This window comes from Kryptolebias marmoratus, linkage group LG13, assembly GCF_001649575.2.
Source record: "Kryptolebias marmoratus isolate JLee-2015 linkage group LG13, ASM164957v2, whole genome shotgun sequence".
Taxonomy (NCBI): Eukaryota; Metazoa; Chordata; class Actinopteri; order Cyprinodontiformes; family Rivulidae; genus Kryptolebias; species Kryptolebias marmoratus.
In genome coordinates, this window is record NC_051442.1 from 6,957,352 (window position 1) to 6,984,825 (window position 27,474).

General features: G+C 37.2%; 1 protein-coding gene across 4 annotated transcripts in view; it reads right to left on the reverse strand.

Moving 5' to 3' along the window:
• The window catches only part of sh3pxd2b (SH3 and PX domains 2B), a 31,878-nt gene extending 5,227 nt beyond the window's left edge, over positions 1-26,651 (reverse strand). The window contains exons 1-13 of one of the 4 annotated variants that reach the window (XM_037979212.1): positions 26,224-26,651; positions 23,894-23,974; positions 18,645-18,720; positions 13,436-13,512; positions 9,426-9,517; positions 5,422-5,447; positions 4,966-5,001; positions 3,552-3,683; positions 3,220-3,321; positions 1,069-1,186; positions 560-774; positions 286-332; positions 59-184 (exon numbers count right to left, since the gene is read on the reverse strand). In XM_037979212.1, coding sequence (XP_037835140.1) covers positions 59-184; positions 286-332; positions 560-774; positions 1,069-1,186; positions 3,220-3,321; positions 3,552-3,683; positions 4,966-5,001; positions 5,422-5,447; positions 9,426-9,517; positions 13,436-13,512; positions 18,645-18,720; positions 23,894-23,974; positions 26,224-26,295 — 1,200 coding nt within the window. In that variant the 5' untranslated portion in view covers positions 26,296-26,651. Of the gene's footprint in view, positions 1-58; positions 185-285; positions 333-559; positions 775-1,068; positions 1,187-3,219; positions 3,322-3,551; positions 3,687-4,965; positions 5,002-5,421; positions 5,448-9,425; positions 9,518-13,435; positions 13,513-18,644; positions 18,721-23,893; positions 23,975-26,223 lie in introns of all 4 variants that reach the window. The other 3 variants (XM_017421392.3, XM_037979213.1, XM_017421393.3) reach the window with 3 other exon arrangements.
• Between the last annotated feature and the right edge of the window lie 823 nt (positions 26,652-27,474).

The window sequence follows — 27,474 nt, forward strand, 5'->3', positions numbered from 1 at the left end:
ATTGTAATATAATTTTTATTTTTTATTGTAATATAGTTTTAGGCTATGCCAGACCTACCTCAACTTTGATTCCAGCATGGAAGCTAATACCATCAGGGATGGTGGTCTGAAAGTCTGCTATGGTGTAATATTCTTCCTCAACCTGAGGGGGAATGGGTGGCTTGGGTAAGTTTGTACCACGTGGCTGTGTGGGAAAGAAACACAAATGTTAGATTAATTAGAAAAAAAAAAAACAACTATAAGAAATTTCTTTGAGTCGCACAATTAGTGCTGTTAACATCTTACAATGGTAAGGTCTCTGCGGGGAGGAGGTCTGTGTCTTAATCCCACCTCTGTGAAGGAAAAAAAATGTGTCAGCAAGTGGAACCAAAAAAAAAAAATCCCATAAAACAGGCTGTTGGTGTGCAACAGCCTGCATCTTGGGTGATAAAATAAAACTGTAGCCTAAAGTAAATGAATACCTTACTTACAACAATGAAGGAATTGTCAAATGTAAGAAAGTTGTTCATATAATTAGGGCACAAAATCAAAAGCGGCATCGTTGATTAAATTTACTCACTGCTTTTGCTGTTTTCGGAGAAAAGAGAAAGTCTGTTTTCTTTCTGGCTGTTGTCTCGATTATCCTTTGCTGCATTATTTTGCTGGTTCTGTTTGGAAAAAGCTTCCAGGTCGTTCGTACTGGCATGAGCAGGAGCACCTGCTGACTGCCGCTGGCTCTGGATATCAGCCTTCTTTAGATACGAAGCTGGGGCCCAGCCCTCACGGCCCTGGTATCTGAATGGATAGATAGGTACCATAAGTGGCTTTAACAAAGATGCACTAAACACACACAGCCTTTTTGACATTATAAATATGTAATTTTGCCCTCCTTTTTTATATAAATATTGTGATTTTTTTATTTTTTATTTATTTGGATATTTTGGTTTTATTGGATATTTAAGTATAAACTTATGTAAGAATTTAATTGTTTCTTTATTTTGCTATCTAAACTATTTTGATTGGCTTGTTGGACCCCTGCAAAGAAAGACCAATATATATTAACTTGCAGGATGTCACAGGTTTAATTACCTGATCTTCCACCAGCCTTCCAAATTCTTCTGAATGACCTCGACAATCATTCCTCTCTCGAGATCAATCTCATCCTGATCCCTGGCAGCGTACGGGTAGATCACAGAATACTTCTCTTCTATATTAAAACAAAAACACAGACGTGTTAAACGTAAGGATGCATAATTTAATATTTAATTTACTGTGTACAGGGGTAGCACAAATCAATGTTACAGGGTAAAAGCTGGGAGGCAAAGCAACCGGTTTAACAGACTTGGATTTTAAAAAGATCATTGGGAATGCTGTTATTATGAGCATTTATTATTGTTAAAATGCACCTAAAATATTAACCTAATGATGAGATGGCAAGAAAGTCACATTTTAATCATCATTTTATGATTGAGGACACTGTAGGAATAAGTTTTTCATGTATTATCCAACTTATTTAATAAGGCAAGGGGTGAGCAGCATCTTGTGGAATGAAGAAACAAATGGACAACACAAAACACTTGTACCTCTTTGAAATTAGTGACTAGAACAAGACAAACTTGTTACAGAAGCAGTGCATTATTTCTACTAAAGCCATTGTATATGCTGCAAATATTCACAATACATCTATAGTCAGTATACAATAAAATTGTATTACTGGATAATTTATATGGCTGTTATTTTGTTTATCCATTTCACACATAAACTACATTTTTATAACACTAGGGCACAATTAACATTGCATGCGTGGTATTTTATTTACATGCCTGGATCCCTCATGCAACATACAAGCATGCATAAACATGAACAAGCATTTACACTGTTGTGTTTGCACAATCACACACAAACACAATCAGGATAGGAGGGAAAAGAAAGGCGTGCGCTCCACCTTGCCCAAAGCCTGTGCTGAATAGATCCCCTAAAGTTCTGCGACGACCCACGTGCCTTGGCAGTGACCAGAACCTCCGAGGCACTGACATCCCAGCACAGTAAGTAGGGCAAAATAGGAAGTGAGTATTACAAATAGTATGTTGTCTGGATGACGTTTTCATTTTAAATTAAAGCCCTATCAGCACAGATGCAGTAACTTGTTTTTTCTTTTACCCTTTCACCAGCAAATGCCTCACAGTTGAAATGTGTTGAATTTTCTTAAAACACTGCAATGCAAGTTTGGACCATTTCTTTGCAATTTGATATTACAATTTCTACAGTAATGTAATATTTTAACGGTGGGTTGCTATTTTCCCATGCTGCTGCACAGTACTGTACTACAGAGCAACATTACTGGGTTAAAGACAGATGTTGAGCTGACATCAACAGATTTCAGCGTGTCAGGAGTGGCTTCCTTTAAACCTAGCTAAATCACCAAGCACATATAAAACAACCCGCTGCAAAGCTTTATTAAGGAAATAATTTGCGAGAAGTTCAATCCCATCAGTCAGTCTTTGCTGATGTAACATTTTATGATCAAAATTGAATGTATAATGAATTTATATTGATACAACCATCATCTTAAAACCTAAATAATTTGTCCTTGCTTTTACTGTTAATTTTAACTCTAATACAGTGTTGATTCAATTTTTATTTATTTATTTATTTTTAAACGGACAAAAATATGTTTGTGACCAATTTGTCTCTGGTCTACTCCACTTGTTTATCTATCAATAAACTGTTTTCCTACCTTAAATCAATAAATCTGTAAACATGTCAGTGTTTGTGGATGTTGTACATTGTTGGCCTTTTCTATAAAGTTGGTTATTAATGTTCAGTTAATTTTTTCTAGCTTGAAAAGTCTTGCAGTATGATCTGTAATTTGCATGCTGGCTGACTACTATTCCTTGCTTAGAGTAACTGAACTCTTTCTATTTGTACAGTATTGTTAAGTTAAAAAAGTCATTGTTCAATCCTAATTAATGGGCTTTTAAATGGCAATTCCCATGCAACTTTCCGTACACATTTATTCAACATTTTACAAAAGCATATTTTTCCTCATAACATTCACTTTTTAAATTGAACAATAATGACCAACTGATCATTAAAATTTGTTAAATCTACAGTTTGACCCTTACTTGTTCTCCTTAATTAATTGGATCACAAATAATTTGGACATATTGCAGTGCTTGAGAAGAAGAACTTTGAAGAGGTCTCTTTGTGAGATTGTTGAACTTGTTAAAGCAATTATACCTTCTTCCCCTGGAAGAGAGAAGTCATCAGGGTCATCCTGCGCCTCAAGGCAGGTGGCAGGGACCCAACCCTGAGCATCTTCTGAGCACACAAACCACCACCCTGAATGAGCAGAATACAAACACACTGTCAGAAATGACTGCGATCTTAAGCTCCTTCAGCAGAACTGCATGAAAAACTGACATTTTCTGACAGCAGAAATTATTACATGTCAGCAAAACGTATAACTGCATTTACAGATGTAAATGAGCTTTTCTCTGAAAATGTATTTTTTAAAGGTTAAAATAATAATTATTATTATTACATTAAATAGATATATATATAGAACTTGCCAGATTCATTTTTCTCAATGACCTCCACAACTTGACCCACTTGCAGGCTGATCTCAGTGCTCTCCTGTTTCTCATAGTCTGTTACTGCCACATACTGTTCGGGGAGCAGAGGGTCTGCAGAGGTGGAATCTCCTGCTGAAAAGATGGGGAAAGAAATAAAAAGTTTATATTTCTTTCTCTGCCTCTTTTAGGAAATATAAGAGTGAAATCTCACCAATATGGAACAAGCCTTCACTCTGTATACTCTTCAAGATCTTTGGTAATCTTAGCTAATGTGGTATTAACTTTGAGTGATAAGATTGCCCTTGTGTGCTTTTGAGGAATTGACATTTAAAGGTTTTGTATCTCACTGACCAAATACAATCTGACTTTTTAAAAATGTCAGATTTTATGTGCTCTTTAACAAATTCTACTAAAGACTACACTTTAGAATGTTGTTTTTTTTTTCCAACAGCCCATCTCAAACTGAAAAGGTTGTTGAATTTTACTTCAAAGGTCATCCTTTCTGCAAAAAATCTTTCATAGGTAAAAGGAGCGAAGGCTTATCTGCAATATAACTACCAAGACATGAGACAGAGGAGTTAATGTAAGGGATCAGAAACGTGGCGTGGGGGAATAATGAACCGACAGTGGAGCAGAGGGATACACGGAGATTGGTAGTAAAGAGTATGATTTGAGAAGGGCGTTAATTTATTGATCAACATAGATATGATTTCAACATAGACATCCAAGACCCACCACCATTAGCAACAAATCAGTGTGAGAAAAATCCTCATCAAAAAAGAAAGAGTCACTTAGCAACCACCTGCTAACTCTTGATAGCATAAACACTGTGCAAGTTAAAAGGATGTAGTTTGTCCAATATGTCAGGACTCAAAACAGCTATAAATCTAAATTCTGTGTATAAAAAAACAAAAAAACAAAAAAACTGTCTATTAGCCAGAAAAGTAACAAACCTAGCTTAAGTAAGTTATCTACATGACAAGACAGCAATATTATGACAGAAATTCATTTAAATTCATTAGAACAACATTGGAAGACATTGACATGAGTTTGATTTTCAATAAATAGTATGGATCTTATCAGTTTTCCAGGTAAAATAATATATATGTTTTGCATTTCTCTAAAACTAAGATATTTAGGAAATGTTTATCAAAATTCTCCTCTACCAGATAATACCTGATGTTGAAGCACAGCAAAACTACAATTCATTTCCCTCAAACATTTAAAGAGTACAGAAAAAATGCTCTAATATTAAAGAGTTCAACTGCCTTATTATTTATGCTATATTTGACCAAAGCAAGCCCAAAGCCTCCAACAGAGCCCAGGCCGGGGCAAAGAGAGCGGAACAGACCACCAGCGACCCACCAGGTTACACACACAGCACGACAAAGCATGACAGTGCGTTAACTACCTCGCTTTAGGAAAGTAGTCGCTCTCTCCACAAACCCTGATGAAAAGGAAAATGAATGAAGAAGAAAACTGAAAAAAATAACATGGACGCAATTTCAGAACATTTGGTGAACTTAGAGCAAAAAGAGTATGTAATCAGGAGGCCGACAAAGTTTTTTTGTTGTTTTTCTTCTCCCTCTTACTGGCATTTTGATAAAGTCAACTTCTGTAAAATAGTCTTTGATTTAAAAAAAAAAAAGTTTAAGTGAAGTCATTTTTTTAATCTATATGTATTTCAACCACTAGATGGAGATAAAGTCATAACATAATTTACAGAGGAATTACAAACATTAAGAGTATAATAAAAGAAATGTACACAAATATCTATTTTTTTTCTCTTCTCTACCTGCCACCCTAAATAAAATAAATAAATAAATCCCCTAACTTCATTAGCATTGTATACACACAAAAAACTTACCGGTTTTCTTCCTTCCAATGGGTTCCCTGTTAAAGAAAGCAAAACATCACATTAGAAGTAAAGCAAATGCTTTGAAGAGGAAGAAGATAATCCTAACAAATCATTTCCCATCCATCCATCCATCCATCCATCCATCCATCCATCCATCCATCCATCCATCCATCCATCCATCCATCCATCCATCCATCCATCCATCCATCCATCCATCCATCCATCCATCCATCCATCCATCCATCCATCCATCCATCCATCCATATTTTTATTAATATCATGCATCACACAACAACTTTCATTTCAAATAATCAAATAATTCTGTTTCTGATAAATCCTATCAAAACAAACTCAAAAAAGAATAATATTGTATTATTTTAACCTGCTACATCTTTTGCTGTTCAACAGACAGGCTAGGGATGAGGATCTGCTTCCATCTACAATTGCAGCCAACGTGTGTAAAGCTGAGCGCTAACATTTGGCCCGATCTTGAATTCAATACAGCATCTGCTCTGTCTGGTTTAGACATTAGCCGGATAAATAGCCCATCACTCCACAGCAGCAGTCACGAGTTGATTCAACAGCCAGATGCTTCGAAAAATCGTTTGTGGCTAATGCTCAGCATTTTTTTCCTCTCACTCTTTCCTTCTCTGTCTCTTTGTTATCTGAATATTTCTACCTCGCTTTTTGGTCTTCCACTGTGTCCCTTTTTTCCAGCTCACATCTTCCACGTCTACTTAGCTCACTTTCTTATTTCCCTCGGTAATTTGTCTTGGCGGGTACTCGTTATTAGTTTCCCTGCATCAACATAAATGCTCTCACTTTCAAAAAACATTGTTCCATCGCTAGAACTATTAATTGCAGGCCTAAGTATCAATAAATCTGAACCTATAAGCCTCCACATTAATGTACTAAAATAAGAAACATCAAGGCAAGCTAAAGCTGTACTAATAATACTGATCATTATGGAAGAGTGTGCTTCGCATACAAATATGTTCTGTTCATTTCCTCCTTACAGTGGTGAGGCCAGGGTCACAGTTTGCTGAGGACACAACCCATATCTTTGGCTTGACAGGAATATTTTTAACTTGTTTTGCACGTGTCTGGGTGAGTCTCTGCCTCAAGTGGATGATTTCAAGTATCTGAGAGTCTTGTTCATGAGTGATGGTGGGATAGAGCCAGAGAAGGACTGACGGAGCTGGGCCTTGCCCACAGTAATTAGGGCATTGCTCCAGTCTATTGTGGTAAAGAAGGAGTTGAGCTACAAAGTAAAGCTTTTAATTCACTGGTCTGTTTGTGTTCCAGCCCTCACCTATGGTCATGAGGTATGGGTCATGACTGAAAGAACAATATTGTGGAAAAAAAAAGGTCGAAATGAGCTTCCTCTGCATGGTGGCTGGGCTCAGCCTTGGAAATAATGTGAGGAGCTCCATCAACTGGGGGCAGAGTGTGAGCACACACAAACTACTGTTGTAATACAAAATAAGCGAAGACAGCCCTACAAGGCAGAACACATTCACAAACTCCTTGAAATAAAATCTTACTTTTTACACTTCATCTAATACCTTATGGCCTAATGGCTGCCATATTACAGGAGACTCACGGTATTGATTTATGTGATGAGCATAATCATTCCCACCACACCTCACTAAGCCATCTTGCTTCTCTGCAAGTTATATATGAACACCTCTTTATTTTTTCAGTCAGTCTTAATCCGTCTTGATCCCCCAACTAATTACCTTTTCATCCTTACAATCCCACCACAGTTTTGACTTTCTCTCACCTCATCTCATTCTTGTTACAACACTTCCTTTTTTCCCCTTTTTTTACTTCATTTTTTCTGCGTTTGTGATCATCTACTTCCTCTTTCAAATGAAGTTCTCCTGTTTTTCTCCTCTTCACTGCTCTTAAGGAAAAGTCTAACATGCCCCTCTCGATGCAGTGGATTTATAGGGCACAATAAATCTGTTCCCCCATTGGCTGCTGCATCTGTGCAGCAGGCTTGTTGTCAGTCAGCCAAACAATGGGCTGCACTAATGGAAATCAGCAATCCAATTTCCATACAGACAAACCAAGGTCTTACCTATTTTAGTCCCCCTCAAGTAAATGTCCCCCCTCTGTCTTGCCCCTCCCTACAAATAACTGGGGTTTTGTATGAAGAGTAAGGTGGTAGGGTGGCTTGGTCCAGTGGGTTGGGTGGTCAGGGGTTTGATCCCCAGCCCCTGCTGTGTGTATGGATACAGTGAATGAGTAAGAATATAAATACGTGCTGCATATAGTGTATCAAAATATGTTAACGAAAGTACTGTATGAGTGTGTGAATAAGAAACTCTATAAAGCGGTTTGCAGAACCCATTTACTTTTATTGTGTCTGAAAGTACATTAAAAAAATGTTTATATAAAGTTATAGTCATTTCAATTTCTAAAATTGCATTTTTCATCTTTGTATTTCAGTTTCACAGTATTTTGGATAAACTTCATAAGTTTTTTGGTGTTTATCTACCAAACTGCTAATCACAGATAATCAGGTAATAACTGTTTTATCACATCACAGCCCTCTGAATTGTAATTAGATCGAATCATGAGGTATGTAAAGATTCCCAGTGTATATCAGCTAATTTTGAATAATAACATAGGCTTGCTCTTCTCATCCATCTCATCAGCAAAGTTCATCGTGTTGCTCATTTTTTTCTCTGAAGTGCTCTTTTTTAATGTTTATTTGCTCTGCTACTTTCTCATCTGCAATAGCTTATCTTCTTCTCTTCCTGCTTAGTATGTCTCCTTTAACTATAATTGCATATTCTTTTAAAGAAAAAAGCAGAAAGCAAACCTCAAAGTGACTTCTGCATTAGAGATGACAACATGACAGGCTGATGTGAGTGCCCATTTTACATTCATTCTCCATTGCAGATTCTATTGATTGTCCTTGGCTAACAACCCCCAGATGTTTACTTTACTCAGCGTAAGTCACTCCAGATTAGAGCAGAATATGAGAAATAAAAAAAAAAAGAATGTAAACTCTGAACTGGTTTTGACAAGATGTTATAATCATGTTATAGCATGTTTTGCACAAAGTTTTACAGTAAAACATGCATTTTATCCTCACATCATGCTTCAGCAAACAACCGATGCAAAAGGTAAAAGGGTTGATTTAAAATTCTAATTCAAAATAAAATAATCCTTACACTTTTTATGGTGCTGATAGAATCAAGTTATAAGGAAACTCAATTATTATCTATCCATCACCTCAGAGATTCAGATCACAATTAAAAGAGCCACACTTTGTGTGCTATTTTAATGCTGGCCCAATGTGAATTTCATCATAGGTCACAAAACTAATCACCTCCATTTTCTGCCTACTGAGGCAGCTTCTCAACACCAAACACGAGTATGTGGCGACAGAGGTTAAACCTAATGCTCCAGCTGACAGCTGTTGATGACGGGGGGAAAGAAGAGGGCAAAATGTGAGCCTGACATCTTCCAGCCCTGAAGGGACTGGCAACCTTAGGAATTAATTTGCAACCAAAGCTTATATGTGAAGTTCTGGGTGTTTCAGCACACATATTTATATTTATTTTTATATGTATGTGTTGGATGGTAGTGTTCAGTGTACAATGGTGTCTTTGTTTTGGCACGTACTTACTGTCAGCACTCTATATGACACTAATATGTTGAGTACGATTTACAAGCAACAAGAGAGCAGGTCTACAAGTGTTAAGAGTAGCCTGCAGTCTCAGCTGTCTGAGCCTGAGCTGCAGTTACATGCTGAAAAGCAAACTCAGCACTTAAAAAAAGCATTAAGCATGCTTCTGCTTGAAAAAACACATCAGGTAAGAGAATGACATTATGAAATTACAACCATTAGAAGGTGTAATGAATGCTCATTACAGCAGAATGGATGGTAAATGCTTACAGGATGTGACATGAGCCACAGGATCAATAATTTGTCATTAAATGCTAGCCTGGAGTTTCGACATTTAGGAAAATCAAGTGTATTTATCAGTAAACCTTACTCTTTGGGTGGGTTGAGGTCTTCAGGCCGAGTCTCAAAGAACACTCGAACCTCCTCACACTGGGAGATGTAGACTGGCAGTTGAATCAAAGCCTACAAGCACAAAAACAGCAGGGAACTTCAAATGAGAATTACAATCACTTCAGAATACAAAAGTGACCAGAGGGTAAATGAAGTGTTTCATTACTTGCTCTTGTATTAAAATAAGCAATACAGAGGGGAGAGGCAATAAGTGGCACATATTTGAAACAAAAGAAAAAAATATAAAAAATTTATTCTGAAGTTTGTTTTTTTTTCTTCCATATTTTTTTTGTTTTGTTTTGTTTTTCATAGACACCTGTAGATGACTAAAGCAGGGACCTATAGTACTGTGCAAAAAATCTTAAGAAATCCAGAAAAAAAATAGACAAGTCACATAAATTCCTGTTGGCTAATAGGTTGTGTCAAATAAGCCAAGGATCTGATCTCAGTTTTAAAAATGTAGCATTAAGGTTGTTTACCTACAAAGCAAAAATAAAACTAGAAAAGAATGGCACAACTGGAACATAACACAAACAGCAACATTTTGTTGGCATCTACTATTTATTTATTTGTTTTTTACTTGAATTGTCTTAACTTTTGTTATGATTTCAAAACCATAATAGGTCAAGACAATAAAAAAGAATTGGATTTTGTAATAGAAAAATATTCTTGCACTATTTTATGCATAAACAATAAAACAATTTGTAATGTTAATCTATCTTTTGTGTTTTGTTCTACAATAAGACGTTTCTTAGGTCTCAGGCTCGACTCTTTGATTCATCTCGGCTACTTTTCTCCCTTATCTTACACTTCTGCAAAGGATCTCTGAAAGCAGAGAGATTAGCTCTGACAACAGAGCTGGAGATGAAAGACAAACAGCATTCAGTTTTCTGTTTATTGCCGTGATCTCTTTCACAAACACACACACACAAAAACACACATCCACAAAGCTTATCTTATCAACCAAGTCTCTTTTCCTAACTCTATTGTGTGTCTGTGTTTTATCTGCTCCTTCCAGTCTTTCACTTTTACTCTCTCTGATGGAAAGCTGTGAAACAGATAATCACCCCAACAGCTTCATGCCCAAAAAGAGAAAACAGCACAGCTGCCAACAGTGACCCAATGAGGACCATTTCTTACTTCTGATGAAGCTAGGCCACTCCTTTATACGCTGGCAAGCCAAAACTCAGTGCTATCCATCAAGTTTCCTCTACTAGCCTGCACCTCTGTTTTTAATACTCCTAAGTGTTTCAGTTGTGTCCTTCAAAAGGAGCAGAGTCAACCTTTACTAATGTCTATCATACACTGACATAATGTCAGGGCTGATGTATATAGAAAGGAAGCCAAAGTCTCCACTTCAATGTCCTTGTCACATGTGCTACATTTTTCTTGTCATTCTCACGTCTGTAGATCCAAGCCAGCAGCCCATCATGTGTCAAAAGAAAGACGTGGAATAGCTACCATGACAAGGCATTATTTTGTTCACTGCAAATTTCAATAAAATACAAATATGCATGCATGTGTACATGTGTGTTTATTGATTTATGATACATATTGCAAAAGACTAATACACAAAGTCTACTGTTTTACAATAGCTTTATCTTCACCTTCAAGTTTAAAGCCAAGCATCTATTTTATGATTTTGTTTGAGAAGATCTATAACTAACTTTGGTGAGCTGTGCCTCAGGTCAGAGTGCATCCTGAACTAGTTATCCTCTCACTGGATTTATTTATCTCCTGATGTCGGCCTGTGGCTTGTCCACTCATTACAATTCTCCCCAGAGAGGAGACAGGAGGGAGGATCAGGGTAAATTACATTAAATGGACTTTAGGGGTGCTCTTTACAGGAGGGCACATTAAGGTAATTGTGAGTGCCTATGTCTGTGTGTGCGCGCGCATGAAACAGTCAGCATGTGTGTATCCTCCAAGGTAAAATATGTAATGGAATTGAAAGATCTACTTCTCATAAGAGACAGTGCATTATGACTGCATTCGTGCACAGAATGCTGATGAAGGCAAAAGCACAACTGTGAATGAAACGTCAACAGGAACAGGGCCACTTTAGATGTTATTTTTATACATCTGTTTCACTATGACAGGGGATCATGTGATTTTAAAACAATTTGGTATTTAAAAAAAAAAGCTGCTACCAATAAAATAAAAAAGGTGTTTTAAAGGTATAGTCTGGTCATTTTTGATGACCAGATAATTCCTTTTATGGCTACACAATATAAGAAAATGTGCAGAATATGGTATTATTCATTAGTATTACAGTAATATAAGTTGTGATACATCCACATTTTTCCTAATTTATCTTTCTGTTCTGTGGATTATCACTATACAACTGATTTTGCATTTCTGTCACTGACATTTAAATCTGACCTGTGATTTATTGCAGTCCAAGCAGTCTTTTGTGATATTGATAATGCACATGCTGATATTGCAATAATGATAAAATTTTTGATATGTTGTGCAACCCTAGAGTAAAGTATAACTTGTATAAAGTACAAAATTGTTGATTCTAAACCTTTAAAAACAAAACAATATATTTGTGTGATCCATTTTATAACACTGTGATCAAACAGCTAATCTCAGCTCATCAGCCTTACTCTTGATTTAAGCAAATAATTTCCTATTCTGTTATTTTTATTTTTTTGCTGTTTTCTTTTCAGCTTTCTTTCAACCAAAAGAGTTTCCTGAGAAGAATAAAAACATACAGCTGCACAACCAGGGAAATTCCATTTGAGTCAGAATAAAGCCTCAGCTGTACAACACAAGAGCTGACTCAGCTCTTCCAAGAAAACAAACCGAGTTTCACCTCATCAACCTGGCTACAAGTCAGGGTCGATACAGATGCCACATCTGCTCTTAAAGTGAGGTTGTGATTCATGTAAAACTGAAGTCAGAGGTCAATCAAAAGCTTATGTGAATTTTTTTATGTCAGTCTAACAAGATAATTCAACACTTCAAAAGCTAAAATGTATAGCTTTACACACATTTAAAAAAAAACTTCCATAGAGGAAGAGGAAAGAAACTGAGATAGAGTAGGGTCAGCGATTCTTACAAAACATCCCCACCTACAGACACAAACCAACAAGCCCACTCATTCCTCCTTTAATCTCTTATTTTTAACATAAGTGGTTAAAGATGTTGCTACATCAGCTGTACATTCCTTTTACTCCAGAGGACAAGGGGCGCCCCAGTCCTCAAGACTGTTTATCAAGCACTAAAGTCTCTTCACCTTGAGGCCTTGTGGATAGTTGTTTTTAGTGAGGTTTTCAACAGTTCCATATGAGAAGCCGATAAGCTCAGTGATGATTCACGATTTTCAGTGACCAAATGGTAAAACATGACATAAATACAAGAAACAACGAGTAAGGGCTTAGTTTGAGTAACATTTTCTCACTCAAGAAGAATTACACGATTAAGAGTCTTAATGCAAGAATTTAACAAACTCAGACTACAGGTTGTGGCTATGCTGACTGGAGCAAGCTCAGCAGTGAGACATTTTTTGGTCTTATACTGACCACCACAATTAGACATACCCCAGTACAACCACTGTTTTTTCAGAAGTCATGAGTATTGAAGAAGTGCCTTTTATACATGTCTGATGACAAAATTGTCACAGGTTACAAATAGGAAGATTTCCTGGTTACCACAGAAAAGCTGTCAATGTTATTGAGAAAAATACTGAAAATCAGTCATAAAGTACTCTCTGAGTTGTGGTGATTTGTCACACTAAAGCTTATAGTTGATCTGGATTTGCAGTTTTATCCAAGTTTCAGATTCAAAAGCATACTTTCCATCTTTCATTCACTTAACTTAATACAAAATAGGCAAGATACTTTTTTTTTTCATTTTTGACAATACTATTGTAATTTTAGAACTTGTTGCTAAGAAGATAGTAATTTCTGGATGAATAAATTGTTTATAAAACACAAGAAACAAGAACTTTAGGGTTTTAAACATGATAGTGATCAATAAACTCACCCTGCAATACTCGTTGATGGGCCTTAGTCTCTTCATTGCCACATCTCTGATGTGGCTCCTCCTAAACAGAATCTTGCCTGAAAGAGAAAATGAAAAGTAGACTTGGGGAAAAAAGAAAAGAAAAGAAATAGAACAAAAACAATCAAGCTTATTCACTTTGAGTAATCAAGAACAGATGAGTGTGGGGCTATGCCTTATCATGCCTGATTACTGTATGTATACATAAACCAAAGTAAAAAAGAATGCATTTAAGAGTGACATTTAAAAGAGGTTGTTGACACAATAAGGGCACAGAGTTTACTACAGCCAGAGCTTCAATAATGCTGACAACACAATAAGGTGAGCAAGAAGCTCCTGAAGTAGTTGCCCATTCAGAGCCACAAACAAATAATTTTAGGAAGGTAAAGTATGTCTGCACAAAAAGTTAAAAAAGGTTCTGCTCTGTTCTTCTCTCCTTACACACACAACCAATCACAGACGAGCTGAGTTAGTCGTCATAACAAGAACAAGAAATGGCTACAAACAGGCCTCCTAGGGCAGTTCACAAACTTAACAGTTTGTAGGACATTTCAGATTAGCTTCAGATGCTTTTAGAGCTGCATAAGCTTCACCAATATTTTCACAAAAACACTTTCAGTGAAAATCCATGAACCTTACAGAGTGTCACAAACATAGTTTGATCATAGAAGCAAAAGAGGAGGCATTTGAAAATATATTTTAAACACAAACACCAATAAATTATCCTGTTTTGTTTTTCAAGTTTACTATCTAAAACTTACTGAAGATGATGCTAAGCTATTAAGTTTGTCAACTCAGCTGTTTCAGCCTTGCTGCCAATGTTGAGCTTTTCAAATGGCATGACTTACACAACTTAAAGGCTGTAGCTTTTCACTAAATCCAACTATTAGCTGCTTTTACAGTACATCCCCTGACCAGCTGACTCAGGCGGTAAACAAAAAAAGGCAAAACCACATGAAATTATTTCATTGAGTGGGTGAGACGCTACATCTGAACAGTGTTCAATTAGTTTTGAAATTGCCATTATTGTTTTTCCTGGTAATTGTTTACCTTAAACACAATGGTTTCTTTTTAGTTATTGTCTTAAAACCTTTCAGAAATCTTAACCTTAAATCATGTAAAATTGTATTTGTTACAATCAGTTTTACAGCTTTAGTAGTTGCTAGCACAAGTATTGACTCCTTACATAATGATTATGATTGAACACTGTTTTATTTAAACATTTTAAACTCAACCAGTGTATGTGGGAACTGGAAACAGAGCAAAATCAAGTCTAAAGTTACTGGTATGAGTACTTGTCTCAGTTTTTGAGTTATTTGGGGGTTTTTTTCTGCATAGCATTTAGTATCTGCACAACAGTAATACATACGTCAGACATAACAAAAGAGATTTGCTCTTTTACATATGATGGCATTTTTTGATTTAAGAAATAACCATTTCTTCGGAGTAAGTGAAAGCACACACTGAACAAGTTCTCTAAAAGCAAAGAGATTTAAGAGTCAACTGTGATGACCACTACTGCTCCTCTTTTTCCACTCATCCTCTTCTCCTTTCCCTTCATCGGTTTTAAAACAAAAAAGCACTCTTAAAGATTTTCCACAGCCCTTTGGGGTCAGGAGTAAAGCAGTGACTCAACACTGCCCACTTTGTATGCACAGCAGCTCAGGGATGCAGACGGTGAAAAGAGATTGTTTGGGTGGGGGAGAGGAGGGGGCTGCGGCTGCTGCCCTGGAGCCACGGTTGAGACAGGCGAGACATTATGGCTAAATTCTCTGAGGCAGCTGTGGGCAAAGGTATCAAACAACTTTTGGTTCCTGAAAAGACTGGCAGATGTAAAAAAGAAAAAGAAAAAAAGAAAGTATCAGAGAGGGCAGCACAAGAGGTTTGCTGTTACTCATGTCATACGTGAAGGGCAGTACCCAGAGGTAACCACAGCAGTAAGCAGAGCTAACCACTTTTTATGTCTGCATGTCTTTAAGGAAACAAAAGTTGGGTGATATATTCACTTACAGCTGCCTCAAAGATTCTCCACAGAAGAAGAATCTCATTTCCCCTATGTTTCAAAGTGTGCCCCACTCAGAATTCTCAGTTTTGAAAAGTACCACAAATTTACATCAAAAAGGGATCAGGACACAGTGAACTTTGCAAGAATGCACACAACATAGGTACAGGGCTAAAAGGTATACAGGAAATGGTGAAATAGGATTTGGTTTTAGTTACCAGACTCACCAATGTCTTTTGCTACTTCAGCGAGATTTTAGGTATAAAAGGTTTATGAAAACACCAAGGCTCACTGTAGTAACAAATTTAAAAAACTTGAGCTGTTTATTCTTAACTTAACCCCTACATCACTAGCAGCCCCTGTACCAGGGGCAGCAGCACGGCCAACAAGATCAATCCAATAGGCCTGGGGATTAAGGGGTTAAAACATATTCAAGCAATTGTCATTTTATGGTGAAACTTTGATTTACATTTACTTAAAACTTACACTTGATTTAAACTGTGCTTGTGACTTTATCTTACAAAAAGGGTGAAATCTCAAATTGTTGGAGTCTAGAATTGATATTTAGTCAAAACCGAGGACTCAAGTTTAGAATATTTAATCCTATTTTTGACATGGTCTTGGGTAGAATGACCTGCCTAAAATGAAACTGATCAGCACTGCTGCAAAGCATTTGTGTAGTTTCTAGATTTGAAGTGAAAAATAACAACGTTGCTTTGCTGGGTTTATGAATGCATTACTGACAAATTCTAGACACCTTTTTTAAATTTAGAATTTAGGGCAAGTCTGTAACTGGTACAGCACATTTGAGCAAAAAAGAAAACAGAAATACTGAAAAACAGGAATGTTATGTAAATAAAGCTGAAGCAATTAGGTCATTGTAACCCTTCAAAAATGTTGTGCTTTTAGGACTGCCTGGGGAATGCAAGTTATTTAGCTACAAAGATATACACTTTAACTGTGCAACATGCTGTGGCTTCTACTGTGCCCAACAGAGGGATCCCAGACAAACAAAGTTAAAAAAATCCATCCATCCATTTTCTTTGCCCGCTTCTCCATTCCAAATCATGGGGAGCTGGTGCCTGTCTCCAGCAGTCACTGTGTGAGAGGCGGGGCACACCCTGAACAGGTCGCAAGTCCATTGCAGGACCACATAGAGACAAACAAGATTAACAACCATTAACACTCTCACTCACACCTAGGGACAATTTTATAGTCACCAATTAACCTAACATGCATGTTTTTGTCTGTGGGAGGAAACCGGAGTAAACCCACGTGTGCACAGGGAGAACATGCAAACTCCACCCAGAAAGGTCCCAAGCCAGTATGCAATCCTGCAACTGTCTTGCTGGGAGGTGACAGCTCTAACCACTATGCCACTGTTCCACCCAGTTAAAAAAAATGTGTACCATAAATCTATCATTTGAAGAAGAAGGGGAAATAATAAACACTCAAAATTAGAAATTAATAATTTACTTTTTGGAGAATATTATCTCTTATCATCAAGAAGCCCTTAAGAGACAAACCCACATTCCATCAAATCCATATTTGTTTGTCCTGGCTTAAAAATCTTCTTATCATTGTACTGGAATAAACTGATAAAATGCATAATTACTCCTAAATGTCTAAGATGAACTCAGGCACTTGGGCCTTCGACAAGTATTCATAAGATAGCCTGTAGACACAGTATTTTTTGCACACCATACACAACAATAGAGTCAGGAAAAAGGCATTCAGGATGATTTTGTAAAGTTTAAAAGGATGGATTCAGAACAAAATGCAGTCAAGTAGCTAGTGTATGCAACTGGCAAAAAAAAGTCTTCAGAATCAAAAAAAATAATCTCCTGCTGATGTGGAGATACTAAAAGAGTAAAAGCAGCTTGCGGCCTTAAACAAACCAAACCGAGAAGGGAAAACCACTTCAGTGCTTAGTAAGGCTGGCTTCAGTCCATACTTGCCTTAAACTGAATAATTTTTCCTGGCTGAAACGTCAGCGATTCAGATGAATGTTAGAACTGAACCCTTTTCAAAGTATCCTTGGTCTGACCTGGAGTCTTAGACTGTATCAGCCATTTAAAAATAAAATAAAATACTTGCATAAACACCATATCTATCAAGATTGTGCTACAACATTCCTTAAAAAGGTACCTACATGGTACAAAGACAAATTACTCATCATTAGATGCCTTAGAAGCCATGTACGAGGTGTAAAGGATTTTGTGACTTAAAGCTAAAAAGTAGGAATGAAATAAGACATGAACTTAATGTAGATGAGACTATTTATATTGGTATCTTCAGTTTGCCTGAATCTTTCTTCTTTTATATAATTCTTCCCTTTCTTCTCTTCAGTGTTCAAACATTGCAAGTATGGGGTGTTTTTTAGTTTGAGTTCTCTCAATGAGTTCCAGACCTGCTTGAACATAAAATCCATTCCCCCACCCATCTCAGGCCTGGTGGGGGAGATGTGGGTGGAGTCCATGGCTAAGCCTTTTTTCTTTTTTTTTTCCTCATAAAGGCATACTTTCAGAAGGATTTCAAAAGTCGGTCAACAGAGTTAGTCAACCACACCGAAAGTCCAAACAAGTTTCAGTGTCTCTTATTTTGTAGGAGAGAAAAGATGGGATTCTTGTTTCAGTCTATCATGTTTCACACAATCTGATGATTCAGTTCAGACAGAGCTTTATGTGGTGTAACATATAATTCTGTCTTGCTTTGTACATAGCAACAAGGTCAGTTACAACTGCCCCAGCTTACCCCAGTTTTTACTTCATTTAGCCATCTCCTTTTTTATTCAACGCCTATTTAATGTGAAATCTATGCGTTTCTAAAAGAATAATCAAAAGGAGAATAAACTTGAATTAAAAAAAAAATACTCTGAAACAGTGATGGGAAACACAAAATATGCAGACATTGAGAAAATGTGCAAATTTGGGCATATTTATAATTGATATACAGTACTTATTGACAGAGAGACAGAACTGAAAAAGTCCCCTTGACTCTTTAAATAAGGATGTTGTGGGTGTCAATTCGCTCAATTCATAAGAACAGTTTAAAAACCACAAAGCTGAGATAAAAATAGAATCAGTTATGTAATAAATATGAAATTATTTTCTCCTGTTTTCTATTTATGGAGACCTACAAAGACATCATGTATGTTTGTGTATGAAGAGGACTGTGTTTAAGTCTTACCTGGTAAAAACGGAATGATTCGGCGCTTGGGGTCTTTCTGACCTCCTTCCACTGGGAATTTATCCAGCAATTCCATCTGAAAGCAAACCATTATTTGAATGTTACTGGCACATAAAGTTATATTTTATGTGTATACTGTACACACAGTCAACACAGGGCAGCTGAAGGTGGTAAGGAAGCAATTTTTCACAAATCAGCAGCTCCTACAGGGAATTTGGCCAACAAGGGCAGGTCTGACAATGATCAGGAATGTACTGACCAGATGGTATGGTTTTTCCCTCAGTTTTATATGTTGCTGAAGCTAAGGGTCTGTTAGCAGTCAAGCACTGCTGACATAGTGGAACATTTCTCTTTCCATCAACCAAAGGCCAAAAATCAGCTTCTTAATTCTCCAAATCTCTTCATTTTCTGTTCTTAATTTGGTTCCTCTTTCCTTTTAGGACTGCCTTCAGAGTTGTTCATATTTTAGGACATACAGCGAACAAGTATATTCATATTTGTTTTGATTGTTACCAAAATAAAAAAATACCACCATGCCATTTTGACCCATGAACTCAGAATATTTGCTCACCTTCTCTAGTAAATTTTCTGTTTTGATAACACCTCTGTTTAGCCTTTACTTATGAAACTTTGTATGATTTGACTTATCAAAACATGAACAATAAAAAAGAAATTAAAATGTATTTGTCATTCTTTATCACACATCATTAAATCAATGTAATAAAGAAAGTGCATGTTTTTTTGAGTTTCTGAGGAATTTGCTGCATAGAAAGGCACAACTAGAGGATTATATATATATATATATATATATATATATATATATATATATTTTACTTGTAATAAATGCTGAACTAAAAATCAAATTTTTAAAAAGAATTATTCCTATATGCACATCATATAAGCACATTCCTTAAAACTAAGCAAACTCTAGCAATCAAAACAAGACTTAACCTTATGCATTGTGGAAGTATGCAATTGCCTGTTCAAAAGGCAACTCAGGTCTTAATGGGTTAAGCAGTCCTGCTGATGCAATCACTGAGGAAAGCTGCTACAACCAAGCCAGCTTATAATGATACTACAATATATGGCCACGATTTACACAATGTTAACTTGATAAAATCATTTATCAAATGCTGGTCTCCAAAAAGGCATTTGAGAGTTTAAACACACAATCCCCCACCCACAAACATGCAACCCATAAACCCAGATGACTTTAATTTCCTCCACCATCAAGTACTTTGGAATCTTGACTGGTATGAGACTCATTTTTGGAATGATAAACACCAGTTTCCAAACAGGGATGTAAAAAGCAAGGACTTTATTTTTATTTCGGTCACATTGCTCAGTATACTGTAAATATTTCTCCATGTTTTCTTTCTACTATTAATGTAACTATTTTAACCATCAAGCAGTCCAACATTCACAAGTTTTGTTCCAGTGAAAGGCACTGTGGACCATGACATAAAGGGGTGGTTCATATTAGTTGGGTGATCAAAAACATTTGGCAGGTAACATAGTAGCATTTTAACACTTTTCTGCAAGTAGCTAACAAAATCAGTCCAGAACAAGCATTGTGCTTTTAGATGTATATTAAACTAGAAATCATTCAGTATCTGGTCATAGACAGACACCAGACAGAGGTTATGATTTTATGAAAAACTCGAGATCAGCTAAAACAAACATGAGTACAAAGACACACAAAATAGATACAGCAAGATGTTTATGATGAGCAAAAAAGGTTGAGGGGAAAAGGTAGATATCGGAAAAAGAAGAGACAAATACTAAACTCAAAAAGCATCAATTTGCTTAAGAGTCAGATACTTAGTCAATGACACAGTACCACCTTAAGAAGCCTAGCATAAACACAGAGACAGCCAGCCAGACAGAGACAAAGAAGATCTGAAACCCCACACATTGTAATTGTTCCCATGTGTCTGACTGTGAGTGCAAACACACCCGAGCCTCTGTGTCTACTCTAAACCTTACATCTACTCTGTAATCAGAGACACTCAAACAAGCAAAAGCATATGGAAAGAGTAAAGCCAGCTATGTCACGAAATCGACATCAAATATTCATGCCTCAGAGGGACGTGGGTGACAGGCTTGCAGAGGAGAACGTCAGCACGTATCAGTAATGCCAAGTTGGTCATATTATAGCACCTTTTTGGAGTTCTGTTGAAGCGCATGTTGTGAATTTGATAGACAACAGGAAAAAAAAGCAGCTGATCCCTACCTTCCTACCTGTGAGTGGAATCAGGTCATGTAACCACAAACCTATTGATATGCATGTCCTCACAAATGTTTTTGTGGATTTTTTTGATAAATTCACCGGCCTATTAGGTTAAAATATTGTTTTTTCACCAAAAACCTTCATAAAGAAAAGCCTTGACTTCTATAATAAACAATTTATAGATATTAACTGCATATTGTGCACACCAGTAAAAAGGAAACAGCAAAACCTTCATTCTGCTGCACTGACCCTAAAACTGCATTTACAGTGACAATCAAAGTCTATTATCTTGATTTATGTTAATTATGGTTTAAGTTTTTATACACTACTATAACTTGGATAAGGTAAGAACATTTAACAGCACTGTTGATTTGCCTGTGAAGGAGTAAAGTTTTAAACATGTATTTTAGTTTTTCTTGCTGATATGGTGAATGATATGTTTTGTCTAGTCTATATCTGATTTCAGATATAGAGCACATTTCTCTCAAAATATGTGCTTCTTTTATTTCATTCACTGTAAATCCATGTCTGAGGTCATTTTTAACCATTTGTAGATAATTAAGCTGGAACTGAAGCTTTTTGCAAAGCGCTGGTTCTTTTATTAAGTAATTAAATTCAAAAGTCTTCGATTCAAACACAAAAAACACTGAAATTATTGAAAGTGGTGCTATTTTGTCAGTGTAGCACATCAAATCAGGTGTTTCTTCGACTGTTGGAAAATGACTACAGGTACTGTTGACAAGATTTAGAGAAAGGTAAGAGAAACCTACTCTCTTATCTAAACTATTTTTACCATATTACTCAACTGCAAAGCAAAACTAAGTCAATAAGCACAGCCAGTGTCAGTGGTCACGCAGAAAACACATGTTGTCATAGTTTATTTAAAGTGTCAGCTGAATTGTGCGACTGGGCTGACAGGATATGGTGAATGACACATCCTGCCAGGATCTTAAGCGCTGGAAAGACCAAACAACATCAAATTAAGAAATGGGAGATGAGTAGACACGCAAAGAAAAAAATAAAGACCTAATGGTTAACAAGAAGAGCTAAATGACATCACTTTCATGGCCAGGAACCAGGAATGATACAATGAGGTCAAACTACTTTCTTCTTATCAAAATCAATAGTCTGCATCAAAGTCATAGTCTAACCTTCTAAATACATTTTGAAACACGATTTCGAAACTCCACACACAATACTGACAAAAAAAGCCCAACTGATGATAAGTTGTTGCGTTTTCCAATCAGCTGCTGATCAGATGACCTAAATTACAATACTGTCAAACAATGACATGGGATAAAAAACATTTGTATTTTTTCCATTTCTTTTTATTAGAACACCAAAATGAGCTCACCCACACAACAGGAAGTAGATGGAATGACATGGCAATGGTGGTGAGGAATGCCCCAACTAAAAATACCTCATACGATACCATCCAATACTGAGTCAATGATAGTGATGCACATGCTGGTGATTTGATGAAGTAATGGAATAAACATGGCATGAAAAGCTAATAAAATAATCTGTGAAACAGCTGTCATTCTTTGTGACTGTAATGTTGCAACAAGACAAACTGTTATTTACAAATTAAATGAAAACGTTGAAGAACTGATCGATTCGAATACACCAGTCACTATACCTGGTAAAATTTCCGGCTTTTAAAACTACCTTTCCACACCATTAGAGATGTGAAATCCATCATCTAATTAACGTTTGATACCCTCTTTCAATTCTTCTTTTTTAAAATAATTACCTCATTCAACAGATGTTTCTAAAAGCTTCCAATCAATTAGAATTATTTAGTATATATCAATTTCTGCTTGTAACTTGTGAATCACTTTTTTTTGTTGTCCTTTTTTCCCAATCTATGCTCTGTAAACATTAACTATACAGTCAGTAACTTCTTTTTCTTTTTTTTTACTGTGGCCTTGCCACACAGACAGAAATTTGCTATGAGCAACAGGTGTCCTGTTAGCAATCTTTATAGGCTCATACCAATGGTATTAGTAATGAATACCTTACAATATTTTGGTTACCGGCACACTGGCGGCCTCAGGAAGCTTTGGTGAGACATTACATGCCTTCACTTCAGTGCCCATGCTTATATTCAAATCAATTATTAAGAAACAAATTCAGTTAGTATCGACAGTGTGCTTTACCTAAATTGACTGCATGCTCATTTAAGGCAATCTCTTTACTTGATTTCTTGGGAGTCCGTGCTCTCCAACCTCAGATATTGCCAGTCCCCCAGATCCATTACCTTCAAAGGAGGAAGGGAAACTATGATACTAATGAGATTTCCTTCTTGCGCAACACACACTGGCAGCGTGACGTTTAAATGATTCAGACATTTCTGTGGTCATCACTGCGGCCCTCCCATTCATCACTGTCCTCCATTAACTTTACTGGGACATTTTCCGACTCCTCACACACAACATAATTGCCAGTGTCAAAAGGGCGGAGCCAGGAAAAGCTTGCACAATGAAGCCAGACCTTCCATTCCCTTCCTGGACTCAGGATCATCTTTATTGGTGAAAAAAAAAAACAAAAAACTACTGTGTCACAAGTCTTTGCCACCTGAAACATGTAGTTCTCTACTTTTACAGAATAAAAAAAAAGCACTAACTGCAAAATTTATTTTCTTTGTCTCAAAATACTTGTAGCTTGTTTGCTTTGACACTCTCAATCATTTTTTCTCAATTATTGGCATTTTCAGCACATTACCAAGGTTAACTGGTGACAGAATCTGAAAAAAAAGGGGGAAAAAGGTCTCCAGTGTGGGCATGCATGTTTCAGGCTACAACATTGTTTTGCATTTGCCAAATATACACAATACACTCAAAACAAAATTATCAAAAAGAATATTCACATAAAAGAAAATAGGCTTTTTTTTTTTTTTTTACCAAAAACTGCCATACGCATGTTTATGAGAGCATGTTCATGCAGCAAACAAAGCTCACTTTGCTAACTATTCATGTTAGTATGAACAAGGTCTAAGACAAATAACACAGTTACTCACCTGGAGGTCAAAAAACTTGCTGTAGCGTCTGAATATGGTTTCTGTGCTGCCATCGCTCCAGGAGACTTTGATGATGTAAACCTGTCAAAGCAAAAACAGATCAATAAAAACACAAATAAATTGTAACAGTAAACTTCAACTATTGTAGGCAACCTAAAATTTAGACATTTGGGGCACTATTCCTGAATCCTAGTCGTATAGTGTTGAAAATCCTATGAGACACTCTTAGTTGGCGTACATCAGACATCAGCCTTTTATTATCGTCTGTTCACATGAAAGCAGCAAGGATATCCCATTATTCAACTTCCTAAAGTATTTGAATCACTTCCTGTTGAAGAGTGGGTCATTATCCTGCATGGATGCAGAAGACTGCCTATTTTGGCTTTTTACAGAATATTGCCATGACGGGCATTGTCTCAAAGAGGTAAATGAAGGAACAGCTGCTTATATCCTTAAAACAAAAGAGGCATGAGGATTACTTTAAGTTTATATTAATTGCATATTGTACTTTGTAAATGAAAGCTCAGCATTCTAATGTGAAACACTGTGTACTTTCACAACACATCTATTATAATAACTGAGGTCTGGAGGAAACAGACACAATTTTCAGTCTGTTCTAAGACAAAAAAAAGAAGGGTGAGGAGGGAGGTGATTGGAAACTCCCTGGTGGCTCACTTTGTCTGGCTGACTGCTGCTGGCCTTACTCCCAGACTTCCTCTGGGCCTTGCTCTCTATTCCAGGGCACTAGAGTTAGATATTGCCATGGATGAGAGCAATACAGACAAGTGGGGGGAAGGTTTGGCTCAAAAAAAAAAAAAAAGAAGGTACATTCCAAACTGAGCATGTGTCTGTAAACACAAGGAATTGATGCCAATCTATACAATTTGGTAACAATTTTACAAAAGTCTTTAAAATAACTGAGGTATATTTGACTGGGATGAGCTGTTTTTTTTTTGCCAGTAAACACACTGAAATGTTTTGGAAGCGATGTCAGGCCTGCATGAGAGGAAAAAAAGACCATGAGCACTAAACAAGAGGAGTTACACAACAGAGTAAACAGACAGATGGAGAAGACACAGGACCACAAGCATGGAGTGTCCTTGGCCACCAACTCGCAGCAGTACAATGCCTGTTGGTCCCACGTTTGACTTTTACACGTACAGCGCATGAGATGCAAAGCAACAAACAAGAACATACATGCAGAGACCCAATATGGACAGAGAAGTGACAAGCACCTGCTTTGTTGCCATTAGTGTCTCATTTTTGGACGTCTTGCTCATATGATGTCACACAGCTCAAACCGACTGTGGGTTTGCAGGCGAATTCCTGCACATTTAGTTTCTCCCACCACTCAAGTCAAGACAAAACTGCTATTGCAAGAGTGCTAATGCAAATGTGCCGTTGTGCAGAAATGTTAGAAATGACTCTTTGTCTTTCGGACATTCTTGGCAACCATTCAAGCTTTGCAGAGATTGTTAGAAAGGGAAAATGGTCTTATGTTCTGGTATTAGAATCCAAATCCGTTAATCTGGTATAGATACTGAATGCAAATACCTTGCACAAAATAAAACTGCATTGCAAAGATTAAAAATGATACAGTTTCAAATGTGCTAGTACATGATAATTAGAGGCCTATTCTATCTGTCGCTGCCTTAACAAATGTTGTTTATCCTCCCTGGTCATGCCTGCAGGCCTCTTTTGAAGAGTTAATGGGAGGAACTGAAGCATGACAAAGCCTGATTTGCCTCTGGAGGGTTAGCAGACACAATGATTTGCCTGAAGTGTTTCCTGTGGACTTTATCACACAAGGTATTAGATGTAAATAAAGCTAGAACCAAGACTTTGTTAGAATTCAGTTCGTTGGCGAGATCTACGAAATGCACGTCTATTCGAGAGTCAGCTAAAATTATGCAGACTAATTGGGGGGGGGTCATAGGTCAGATGAGCCAAAAGTCACACCTAAATCTAACAACAGCAACTTTTATATTCAATAGATTAAGTTGTTTGACCCAAATGAGGTAAACAGAGCAGTAACCAAACAAGAGCTGTTGTCTCCTTTTCACTCTCACTCTGGGACTTTTTAAGATCACATAAATATATTTCTTTCCTACTTCTGCTATTAAAAATAAATAAATAAATAAATAAATGATCCTAACAGTACAAGCCTGATCCAAAGGGTTTTGTCAAAAGACAAATGCTGGGGAAGTATTTTCCCCTCCGACTCTCTCTGTAATTTGACACTCTTTGTTGTGACTTTCCCCTACACTGCAGAACAGAATCTCCTCATTCTGTTGCTCAGTCGCCGCTCTGATAACCCAAACAGATCTTACGTAGTGTTTGCTCGGAATCCTTCGCTTCTGGACATCTTGCACGGTTACTTCTTGCACGGTGCGCCGTGGCATGATGTCCTCTTCTTCTTCTTCTTCTACTACTACTTCGCGTTACCAAGCGCAGAAATTCCTGGAAGTTGCTCAGGGGCGATCACACCCGGTTAGAAAAGTTGTTGTTGGTTTTTTTTTGTTTGTTTGTTTTCCTTCTTCTTTGTATCAACACTCTCCTTTGTGATCCGCTCTGGAAGCCCCTGACTGGAACAAAAATAAAATAAAAAAGCGCTTTTCCGTAAGACTCTACGTCAGATTTCCTGTCCAAGACTCGGCAGCTCTCTGAGGTTTGCCCCCTCCACTTCTTTCTTTCTTTCTTTCTTCCTTCCCTTTCTCTCTGCCTCGGCCCGGCCCGCTGACGGCTCCGACCAAACTCCCAGCCTATCCCAGCTCGCCCACTCCCTGAGCAGCTGGAAAGCTGCACTCTCGGCTCTGTGGACCAGCCCACCGGCGTCACAGCGAACCACAGGCAGAGAGAGGGCAGCTCATCCGGAAAGCCTGCTGGACGCTGCTGGGTTAATGACGAACCGAGACGGAGGGATGTGACGTCCACGTGAGTTTATTTGAACTTTTTAACACGTCTTTTAGCTATACAAATGTTAACTTAAGTTGTATAATTTAAGACCGACCATTCCTCCATTGGATGCATGTCGCCCGCCGCATGTCACGTCAGAGATTTAATTTGTTTTGGTCAAACCTTGTAAATGTAAATCTCGTGCCACATCGGGAGATCTCGCGAGAGGCGACCGCGACCAGAGAGCGCGCTGAGGATGACTCCCACCTACTACCACACAAGATTCATCTCAACACAGCTGTAAAATGGAGTGGGTCATAACTGTTTTGGTGTATGTAAAGTTTGCTTAGCTGTGGCGGCCATCCTGAATGGGCTTGACTCCAAAAGATGATCAGTTTTAAACTTATATCCATTGATTGCTTTCTAAAAAAAATGTATTAAAATCTGTTTATTGGTACATGAGATATTTTGCTAATGCTATAAACACAGCCAGACACAGGCATAAAAAAACAAGGCATTTGTCATAGTGTGATAATTAGCTAACAGCTGTTTCCACTTTATTGAACTGACTTGTTCTTTGGAACATTTGGACATTGTTTTATCTATATCTATCTATATAGAAGATGGTGGTGAGTAATCTGAGAGACAGAACATGTTTGCACACACACAATAAAAACGTTTTACAA